General features: G+C 32.1%; 1 protein-coding gene across 2 annotated transcripts; it reads left to right on the top strand.

Annotated features, from left to right (window-relative positions):
- The first annotated feature begins 2,817 nt into the window (after nt 1-2,817).
- Nucleotides 2,818-10,891, top strand: LOC143635747 (putative galacturonosyltransferase 7). 2 transcript variants are annotated; one of them, XM_077103505.1, is made up of 9 exons: nt 2,818-2,974; nt 3,318-3,376; nt 3,822-3,881; nt 5,037-5,082; nt 5,196-5,242; nt 6,371-6,669; nt 7,673-8,024; nt 9,309-9,833; nt 10,201-10,891. In XM_077103505.1, exons 1-9 carry the CDS (start codon nt 2,818-2,820, stop codon nt 10,462-10,464), a joined length of 1,809 nt encoding a protein of 602 aa, XP_076959620.1. In that variant the 3' UTR covers nt 10,465-10,891. The 2 variants fall into 2 exon arrangements, with proteins under 2 accessions (XP_076959620.1, XP_076959621.1); XM_077103506.1 differs by lacking the exons at nt 5,037-5,082; nt 5,196-5,242.
- The last annotated feature ends 926 nt before the right edge of the window (nt 10,892-11,817 follow it).

Below are 11,817 nucleotides of genomic sequence, written 5' to 3'. Positions count from 1 at the left end.
TGAAAATACAATATTTAATAAATAATTAATATACAAGAAACAATAAACCTATTAAACACTATTAATACGTAATTGTCGTAGAATAGTCTTTAAAACAACTTTGAAGTAAAAGATTATTATAAATATAAAATATTTGAAAAAATTAGGAAGTAATTATTAAATTAACAAATTTTGAAGCATAAGTTTTAAGATTGATAAATATTATTTTACTATTATAAATTTATGAAAAATTGTGAGGTTTAATGTGAGAGTGACAAGTAGCAAAAGTTGTAGCTTTTTATTAGAGTGTATAGATTTTTAGATATTATTGATAACTTCATCATATATTTCTTTTTATCTTCTGTAAGTTATAATTTATTCAACTTTATAAATACATTTTATTGATTTATTCAAATCAAAATATCATTTATCTAACCCGTGCGGGTAATTTATTCGACTTTATAAGTACATTTTTATATTCATTTATTTAAATCAAAATATTATTTATCCAACTCGTGTATCACACGGGTTAGTAACCTAGTTTATTATAAGCAAAAATCGATGTTACAGAACTTGATTACAGGTGTCATCGGGGAAGACGATTGGAAGTTTGGTGTGGGTACAAAATGATGAAGGGGGGTGTAGTGTTGATGGGTCTATAAATGTAATTACTTAAAATATCAAAAAATAATAAACAAACAAACATGCTAATATGTTATTTCGATTTTGGATTTTTATGGATTTTCTAATCCATCAATACGCGTTAGCATTAAAAAACATTTATAAAATAATAGTTTTCAACATGTAACCTATTGAATATATAAAAAATCTAGGATTAGAACTTTAAATGGAATTTTAGTGATTTAATTGAGACAAATAAAATAACAAATGACCTAATTGAAACGATGGTAAAATTTCGGTTACTATTTTATAAAATTATATCCCTATTTATTATTATATTATAGATAGAAATAGGAATATTCATTGAATTTTGAATTATAACATTCTTTAAGATGATTTGTTAAAATACACACCAGAAGGTAAATGAAAATTTCATGTTATTTATCATAAACTAAACAAAAATTTGTTGCCAGTGAGACAGGTATAGTATGATTGTATACAAAACAAAAAAAAATAAATAAATAAATACAAACTAACTTTGTTGATGTTCTTTCATTTAATATTAACCAAATAAATATTGTTACATTTACATATTTTACAAAACCTTTTCCACTAAATACTTTTTAGAAAACAACCTATTTATACATATAAAATCTATATAATCCAACCTTTAACGTATTATTAATAATCACATTAAAACTAATATAACTCCAGCGCGTTGCAGCGTAAGTTCGATCGGTATCGCTATGTTATCGATACAAGGTGTAGTAACTAAAAGAGGTATCATCAAGTAAAGTTGTACATCTATGGGAAATGGATTGATATTCGTGTTTGGGAGTTTTTCTGATGGGCATCTATTGAATATATAAAAAATCTAGGATTAGAACTTTAAATGGAATTTTAGTGATTTAATTGAGACAAATAAAATAACAAATGACCTAATTGAAACGATGGTAAAATTTCGGTTACTATTTTATAAAATTATATCCCTATTTATTATTATATTATAGATAGAAATAGGAATATTCATTGAATTTTGAATTATAACATTCTTTAAGATGATTTGTTAAAATACACACCAGAAGGTAAATGAAAATTTCATGTTATTTATCATAAACTAAACAAAAATTTGTTGCCAGTGAGACAGGTATAGTATGATTGTATACAAAACAAAAAAAAATAAATAAATAAATACAAACTAACTTTGTTGATGTTCTTTCATTTAATATTAACCAAATAAATATTGTTACATTTACATATTTTACAAAACCTTTTCCACTAAATACTTTTTAGAAAACAACCTATTTATACATATAAAATCTATATAATCCAACCTTTAACGTATTATTAATAATCACATTAAAACTAATATAACTCCAGCGCGTTGCAGCGTAAGTTCGATCGGTATCGCTATGTTATCGATACAAGGTGTAGTAACTAAAAGAGGTATCATCAAGTAAAGTTGTACATCTATGGGAAATGGATTGATATTCGTGTTTGGGAGTTTTTCTGATGGGCACCTTCATTTCAGTAAAATGATGTTGATGAGGAAAACCGAGAGTCTAGTCTTGGCGGCGAAGAGGTGGAGATGGCTAACAAAATGGGTCACGTGGAGGAGGTTGGAATTGAAACCGATGAAGAAAGTTATATCGATGGAAAGTGTGGGAAGTATAGATGAATTAAATAAAAATTTGCATGGGGAAATTAAAGAGAAGTTGGATAAAAAAAACCTTAAGACAGCGTTAGAATACTTACTTTGTGGTAGCAATGTTGAATTAGTACTCTACCCTTATCGACGAGAAGGAAAATGAAAAAAGAAATCTATATTTGGTTTGGGTAAATAGGTACGTACGTTTCATATAACCGAGTATTTATATCAAGATGGTATCATTTAATACCATAAACGTCCAACTTTTGAAAACTAATCTTACATAAAGCCGAAAAACCCGTTATATGAAGCCGAAAGACCCGAAACCAGGTATTAAACAAAACCGGTTCCTCCGTCCCGACCTGCCGACTTTGTATCTGATCCATACCGTATTGATTGATTGATTGATTTGTAATACCCGATTTGCCCACTTACTTTATCCACAGTCCCGTACCCATCCTCCATTCTGGTTATGGTTTACGAATTACATTGCTTTAAAAAGTTAAAACCACAATACATAATAAATAATAATAAAGAAAGTGAAGAAGAAGTAGCAGTGACGCTACATAATGAAGGGTGGTGGTGGTGCCTACAGCATGATGCCGATGAAGAAACGATGGAGTTGGTTGGTAATCGCCGTCTTAGGCCTCGTTTTGCTTTCAATGTTCGTTCCTCTCGCCTTCTTACTCGGCCTCCACAACGGATTTCACTCTGTTACTCACTCAGGTTTATTTTTATATATATATATATATCCTATCCTTCACCGCCTTAATTCCGTCGCATCATCAACCACATCTGTTACCGAATTCGCAATGTCCATCCGATCCACTCTACTCATTTGTGCAACCGGTTGTTGCGTATACTTGTTAGATCTAGACTGTTATTGTTATGTTTTTGTGTTTGTGGTTTGAGATTTAGAGGATTGGATAGGTTTAGTGAGGTTTTAGTTTAACACTAGCGTCAAATGTAGTTTCTGAATCCAGATCTGTGTTATTTGATCTTACTTGTAAGTCTATTGGTGAGTGAGTGAATTGAATTTGATGCATGTTATTTGGATATGATTTTCTAGGGCAAAGGGATTCTGCTTCATCGAGAAGTGGCGCAGCGTTAAAGTCACCGTTAATTAAAGTAAGGCCTTATCCTCACGCTCGTTATAGGTTTACAGAGTTTATTTACTCTGGTTATCTTATGCTTGTTGTTTTACTACTTTCGTTAAGAACGATAAGAAGTGTAATGGAATGAAGTGTCTATAGTCTGTAGTTATATGCGATGTTGTAGAAGTCGCTAGGCGCTAGTCGAGCGGTGGGGTAGGGACTTGCGATTAACCGGGATTGATTGGATTGGAATGTATATGTACTTTTTCAAATATACATATATATACCAAATTTTATATATAAACTTTATAATTTCGGCCAGACAGCGGTTAATCAGCCCCTAGTTGGTGGGGGGTACCAACTAGCGATTGGTCGGCGCCTAGGCGGGATTTTTACAACCATGGTTATATGCTTGTTATGAGTTTATGATATGAGTTGGATGTGTTGATTATCTGTATACTGACATTATCTATTTGCAGGAAGGGCTACCAAAACATGTAAATGGAATCTTGAGAAATCCTGGACCAACTCTTCCAAAGGTTCATTGCATACTGCTTTGATGGTTAAGACTCAACTTTTGTACTAACTGTATTAATATGCTGGCTATAACCAATATGTGTTTCTTGTAGGTTTTAAATAGTAGTTTTAACAAAATCTTATCTGTTGGTAATACGCCAATCATGTTAATGTTGCATCCCCAAGATATTATAATACATTTAGATCATGTGTTTAAAAGGCCTACTATTTCAATGTGGTTCTTTTATGCAAGCATCTGCAGCTATTTCACTACTTTTGACATTTTTGATGATTGAAACTATCTTCAGCTTCTAACAACCTGGCATTTTAGTTTCTAACTTTTGCTTAGTTATAACTTCTATGTTAAGTGCTAACAACTCACTAATATCATCAACACTATTTTCACTAACAGTAAACAACCATATGCATATCATTTCGAAGTTAAAATGTAGAATAACGGGCAACCACGCATACACATATATACACTGTACTTGATTTATTGCTAGTCAGGCATCAAAGGAAAAGAACCTTTTTAATTAAACCAGTGATTAGTGATTTATTGACCTCTGTAATTTGGGCTGTAGCTTGTCAGGCATAAAGGAAAAAGGGACTTTTGTCAGTTAAACGGTTGGTGTAAATAAAAGATACTTAATTCTCCATGGAGGGATAATTATTTTTTGTTTTATTCTGTGAAATATGCTTAAAAAAGTGACTTTACTCTCTCTTCAATAGTAGAGATTTCAACTATGTTTGACATATTCGAAACTTCTGGCATAACCCTTTAAAGTTAAAGCTGTTGCTAATTATTCGTGCTCCTCATTTCAGGACAATACAAATGTTCTAAAACTTTTTGCATAACCATTTAAATATGTATATCTATGTATGCTCCTCCTTTCCAGGATTGGTTTACCTAAATTATAGTGCGTTTGAAACTTCTTTGTATGTATATACTTATATTTATTTGCTACTTATGAATACCCATGCTCTTTTTGGGGACTGGCTTTTAAACTCCCTTTAATACTTACATTTTGGCTTCACTTCTTTAGATCTCCAAGTGTTAGATTTGTAAGCTTAAGAACACTTTTATGCAGAAAACATATACTTTTTCTAAGAAAAGAAGATACTTGGAGATAGTTAAGCTGATTACCTCATTGTCATTTATGTTTTTTTTTAATCAGGATTTTAGAAGGCACTCTGTCAAGGAAACTGAAAACAAAACCACTGGTAGGGCATTGTTCTTAGAATGTGTTCATTTTATTCTTCTAAATCAATTTGGTTTTCGTGGACTTTCAACCTTTATAAGGAATACCATTTATGCATCTTTGATATAACTGCAGGTTTTGCTGTGCCTACACAAGTATTAAACCCACCTCCAAAGAAACATGTATGCGTTTTATTTTATGATTTGTAAGGGTTAAATTGTCATAGTACCATATGAATTTTGGGCATACTGTACGAAATATGAACCGACTTACATGTGTTCCATGTTTTATCAACAACTTTAAACTTGGCTCAAAATAGAGACCGACTCACTTTTCTATTACTAGTTATAGTAACCTCGTTATTTTTTATTATCGACAGTAACAGCAAATGACATGCTCAATAGGTAGGCGGTAGGTGGTATCTATTTGCTGATTTTTTAAAAAGTACCAATGTTGTATCTTAGTTATTTTTTATTATCGACAGTAACAGCAAATGACATGCTCGATAGGTAGGCGGTAGGTGGTATCTATTTGCTGATTTTTTAAAAAGTACCAATGTTGCATCTTAGTTATTTTTTATTATCGACAGTAACAGCAAATGACATGCTCAATAGGTAGGCGGTAGGTGGTATCTATTTGCCGATTTTTTAAAAAGTACCAATGTTGCAACTTAGTTATTTTGATATAGTTTTACAAAAAGTTGTTTTTTTACACATTCATTCTTGCACGTGTAAAATGAGCCAAGCCATTTTGTGTCGCTCATAGCTCAAATCAAGTTCAGTTTAAATGAGCTCGAGCTCGGCTAAAAACAAGTTTGTTTAATAAACGAGAACGAGCCCGAGCTTCACTTGTCTGGCTCGCGAGCTTAAATGAGACTTTATTTATATAATATATTAAATATAGATTTTTAGAATAGTTATTATTATACATAAAACTATGAAAAAAATAAGTAAATAGTATATATAAAAGATGGTTAATAAACGAGCCGAGCTCGAGCTGCAAAAATACATGAACCAGGCTCGAGCTTGAGCTCTTGTAAGTCAAACGGGCTGAGCGTAGACGAGCTCATGCTCAGCTCGGCTTGGCTCGTTCTACTTGCATATGTGCGATTTCATGTCTTGATTGGCATGCCATAAATCAGTGACATGTCAGCAATTTACCACTTGGTTTATATTTGACGCCCCAATATATAGTTGGTTGCTAAAATCAGGATAGAGCGTAATGTCTGTTTCCATCTCTATCTCATGCAATTTGCCCTTGAATTTATATTGAATTATATGTTTTAAATTTTAATCAATCCCATTTTATAGAGCGTTGGAGTTGGTTCGTCAACTGAAGGCCCTAAAACAGCTCAAGTCATTGGTCAGAATGAAAAAACGTGTGAGTTAAAATTTGGGAGCTATTGCTTATGGCGACAACAACATAGGGAAAAAATGAAAGATTTTATTGTTGAAAAAATGAAGGACCAGCTTTATATGGCTCGAGCTTATTACCCTAGTGTTGCAAAGCTTACAAACCTTGAACTATTTACCCAAGAAATAAAGCAAAGTATTCAAGAGTTTGAACGGATTCTCAGTGAAAGTTCTTCAGATACAGATCTTCCACCACAGTAAGTTTTTAAGAATATATCAAGGTTTTCCTCTTTAGTTCTAGGGAGAATTGCATATATCCTCTTGTAAACTTCACTAATTGCATGTTTACCCAACCTAAAACTAAAACTTCACCACAGTAAGTTTTTAAGAACATATTGTGTTTTTCCTCTTTAATTGCAGGGAGAATTGCATATATCCCCCATGTAAACTTAGTAAAAATGCAAAAAAAAGAAAAAACTCATTAGCTGCGAACACTTAAAAAACAGGAAAAACCATTTTTTTTTGGTAAAAAGGAAAAACAAAAAACTAGTTAACAATGGGTAAATATGAAAATTATAAAGTTTAGTCAAAATATGTAAATTTAATATTTTTTTCATTAAGGGTGGGGATATATGTAATTTTGTTTTTGAAATGGGTAAATATGCAACTCATGAAGTTTACAAGTGGATGTTTGCAATTGACTCTTAATTCAGTAGAAACGAATTTTATAAGGTTTTTTTTTTTTTTTTTAGCAATCAATTTTACGTTAGGCACAACATAGAAACTAACGCAAGATTTATTACTGATTTTAGCGACCGACTCTTGACTTTATTTTAACTGATTTTACCTAGTTGTTAATGTGCAGTTGTGCACTGGTTCCAGCCCATTCACCACATATGCAAATAGTTTTTATGTTAAAAAAAATTTAAATATAAAAAAATTACTATTCACATGTTTAAAATTCTATTTTAGAAGTTGATAGTACGAGTAAATAAACTATTAAATGACACATTAGATGCGATGTTGAATACAAATATACACTAAACTGTCAAATTAGTAGACATGTCAGCAATTTTGAAAAATCGGAAAAATGACTTGCTACTGTTTCAAAAGATTCATTGGGACAATCTGTAAATAACATTGCAAAAAAACTGTGAACTACATTTCTGATTTTGTGCAGTTTTTATTTTGTACCTTTATTCTACTTTCCCTTACTGTTTTTCCATGCACACTAAAAATAAAGATCGTGTGTATTATCAGGATTGACAAGAAGCTTCAAAAAATGGAAACCACAATTACCAAAGCAAAAGCAGCTGTTGTTGACTGTAACAATGTTGACAAAAAATTAAGACAATTAGTTGACTTAACAGAAGATGAAGCCAACTTTCACATGAAACAGAGTGCTTTTCTTTACCAACTTGCAGTCCAAACAACACCAAAAAGTCTACATTGTTTGTCAATGAGACTAACTGTTGAGTATTTTAAAACTTCACCTGATGATGCTGATCTGTCAGAGAGTTTGTCGAACCCAGATCTGCATCACTATGTTATGTTCTCCAACAATGTGCTTGCATCATCCGTAGTGATCAACTCGACTGTTATGCATGCAAAGGTATGCTCTTGCATCTATATATATAATCTATACGTTAAGAGGTGGTCAAAACGGGTCAACTGTTGTAATGGGACGGGTCGGGTCAAGTTTGTTTGCTAGGCTTGTAAGCGAGCCAATTGCTTAGTTAAGCGTTCGTCTGGAAGTTCATTTGTGTTTGTTTATTTAATAGAAGAGCGTAGATGACCAAAAAGTTTTGTTCATTTAGTTAAACACATGAATACATGTCTTGTTCGTGAATGTTCATTTAAATTCGTTTGTGTTACTCCATTTATGTTCGTTAGTTTACGTTTGCTAATATATTCATTTAAATTTCTTAGGTAAAATAGTTTGGTTTTAATAACTTTTTAGGTACTATTGTTGTTCACATTACTTTTAATTGATTTTCTTTGAGTTATGTTTGGTCATCTATGTTCACTTATGCGGTTTGTTTACGCTCGTGAACCATTCGTTTATACTTTTAAGAACGAACATAAAGAACACAAACATGTTTGTTTAATTGTTTGCATTCGATGGGTTAAAGTTAAACGAGCGAACACAAACATGCTCCATTCGTTCGGCTTGTTTACAGGGCTAATGATTATTTTTGCCCATAATTTGCGAACTTTCTAGAGAGAATAAATGTGGAGGCAACTCAAGTTAACCTTTTTCAATGCTACCGATGTATTAAAACTACTTGACAATGTATGTGGGGGTCACAGAAGTATTCAAAATCTGCCATTAAGGCCACACATATTGATTCTTCTTTATAGTTCATTAAAGTATGCCTGCGGTTTTGTTCATACCAAACTAGGTTGAAAAACATGCCTAATGATTAACATGCCCTTAAGACAATTTGAGAAGACAAAAACCACCCTTGTATCAGTTATATATTATATTCAATAATCAATATACTTGGTGGCATTAATGAAAAAAGGCTGAACACTTGGTGGCAAGTACATACATACAGTATCCTTTTTTAATGTGTCAATTATGATTAAAAAATTATATCATTTCAATCATAATATTGGAGTTTGAATAAAAAACGCTTTATGTGGTTTTATGCATTAAAAATACACTTTGGGTGATTTTTCATATGTTTTATTTTTAGCTGATTTTTTTTTATTTGACTTCTTGGACATGAGAACATTACCCGAATTGACTCGTTTATAAGTAAATGGGTTATAATATGATTACAAAAGTTACACTTTTTCAGTAGTACTCTATTTTTTTTATAATATATTTAGGAGGTTTTATGAATAAAATTTTACGTTTTCTATATCATGAACTAATCAATATTATTTTCAGGACAGTAAGAAGCAGGTATTTCATGTGTTAACAGATAAGCAAAGCTTCTTCTCCATGAAAATGTGGTTCTTCACTAATTCTTACAAAGACGCAACAGTTCAAGTTTTGAACATTGAAGATCTTGACCTTCTAGAAGGTCAACCGTCTACTCATATATCAATGCCACAAGAGTTACGCATCTCTTTCCTATCTGCATCCACAAGCAGAACCGAATACATCTCTGTGTTTTCTCATTTACATTATTCCCTACCAAGAATATTCCCAACTTTGAAGAAAATTGTTATTCTTGATGATGATATTGTTGTCCAATGGGATCTATCAGAATTATGGAATGTCGATATGAATGAAAAAGTTATTGGCGCGGTGCAGTTTTGCATGGTTAAACTGGGTGCGATTAAGAGTTATTTGGGGAAGGAAAGTTATGATGCTGATTCCTGTATGTGGATGTCCGGGTTAAATGTTGTTGACTTGGTTCGGTGGAGGGAAAGAAATGTTACTAGAACGTTTCAAGGTTTGGTGCAACGGGTGAGTTATTTCTTGATTTGTTCTTTCTTTATTTACGTTCGTGGCCTGCTTGATGTGAGCTTGTTAAAAGCTCGAATCAAGCCGAGCTTAAACGAGCTTGAGCCTAAAATAAGTTTGTTAAAATGATTTTTAATAATAATATATATATTTTTTAAATAAAACGATTTCCAAGGCGACAAGGCACTCTAAAGTGACCTTCGTCTCGTTCAGTGCATCTCACGCGTTTCCTTTAAAACCATTTTGTTATTAATTTATTAGTTTGACCCATTAGAAATAAAACACACATGATCAACCGGGTCAAAAAGCCCTTCAGCTAATATCACGCACCAAGGACACATTTTGACCATCACTATTTCTGTATGAACAGCGGTTGACCGAAACGACGACTCTAGGAGCAACAATGTTGACTTTTCAAGGCTTACTTTTTGCTCTTGATGACAAATGGGTATTATCCGGGCTGGGTCATAATTATGGTATCACTAAGGAATCAATTAACAAAGCATTTGTATTACACTTCAATGGCAACATGAAACCCTGGCTTGAACTCGGTATTCCAAATTATAAAATTCACTGGAGAAAGTTTCTAAATCAAGAAATCCGTTTCTTGACCGATTGCAATGTCAACCCATGATTGCGGTTCATCATTCCAAGCCCAAATTCTTTAACTGGAGGAGAGAAGAAGACAATATGTGGGCCCGGTTTCCAGAAATTGTGGATACACGAGATGATGCGGCAAAAATGTGTATTTTCAGAGATCATTCTTGTGGTGATAGCGGTTGTGATTGACAGGAATATGAAGAATGGTTGATGTTAAAGTAGGTAGGAAAGTGATTAGATTTTTGTTTTTGGTTTTCCCTGGTCGTTATAGTATTTATATTCATGGTAATTAGGGGTATTGTGGTGATTAAGGGATAGCAAATAATTCAATTACTTTACCAAATGTACCTTTTAGCTTGCTCGGCTTATGGCCGTAACGGTGTAAACGAGTTGGTAAGCTGTGAGGGTGTAAATGAGTCGAGACTAAGTTGATGTAAACTTGTACTTGTCACTAGTTAATATTTCTACTAATATCCTTCTATATTGCTTTTGCTGGAATTTGAATGTAAACTAAAACAAATTAGTACTATAGATTTAGTAGATACATAAATCGTGTCATGTTAAAAGTAGTATAAACCGTCTAGTCTCACTTGAGACATGATGTAAAATTGGGAAGGAAAAAAAATAGGTTCAAAAAAAAAATCGTTTAAACCAGTACATTGTAAGATTTGAATTCTCCATCTAATAGTAAAGAGACTATACCACCACATTGTTTGTCTGACATTATCTATTATTAATAAGCAAATGTCAATCATTTGTTTTTTTATCAAACAATAATATAAAACTAAATAAGTAAAATTTTAATTTGGACATTCAATCAAAATAAATTGAACGTTTACAAAAAGGCAAAACTCACAAAAAATTAAGAATTTTATACAAAGGTTTGTTGAAAGTGATCAATCTTTTCTCAATTTAGAGTCAAGAATTTATTATTTGTTCTATATTTAACATGCTACGTCTAAGATAAATCTCATATTACTAATTACTTTATTATAAGAATGTTTAGCCTAAAAAATCATCCATATATTTGGTCATTGATGACTAAGAATGCACAACTAAATGTGATATGCTTCGAGAAATTAAGGATGAATGACGTCCCATTTCATTCATGTACATGAGAGATATAGTGTCAACGAAATATTTGGTCTCAGATATCATCTATCAGATATCATCTATATGTTCTTGATACTTTGGTTTTGGATGAGAGGATAATTTTATGATTAACTGTGCTTGAACGAGAAATTCTACATAAATAAATGATCTTGTGGAAAGTCTTCTCTCGTGCCTCAGGTTAAAAAAAAACAACAAAATTGCTCTTAATGAACCAAGCATACGATGGTGGTTGGTAGAACTTTAGGAACCTTATGTTACAAAAGTTTGTGCCACA

This window comes from Bidens hawaiensis, unplaced genomic scaffold (genome assembly GCF_021521415.1).
Source record: "Bidens hawaiensis isolate Kalapana, Puna unplaced genomic scaffold, B.hawaiensis_p1.1 tig00007678_1, whole genome shotgun sequence".
Taxonomy (NCBI): Eukaryota; Viridiplantae; Streptophyta; class Magnoliopsida; order Asterales; family Asteraceae; genus Bidens; species Bidens hawaiensis.
Note: the sequence above shows the minus strand (reverse complement) of the source record. Positions and strands in the feature narration are given on the sequence as shown.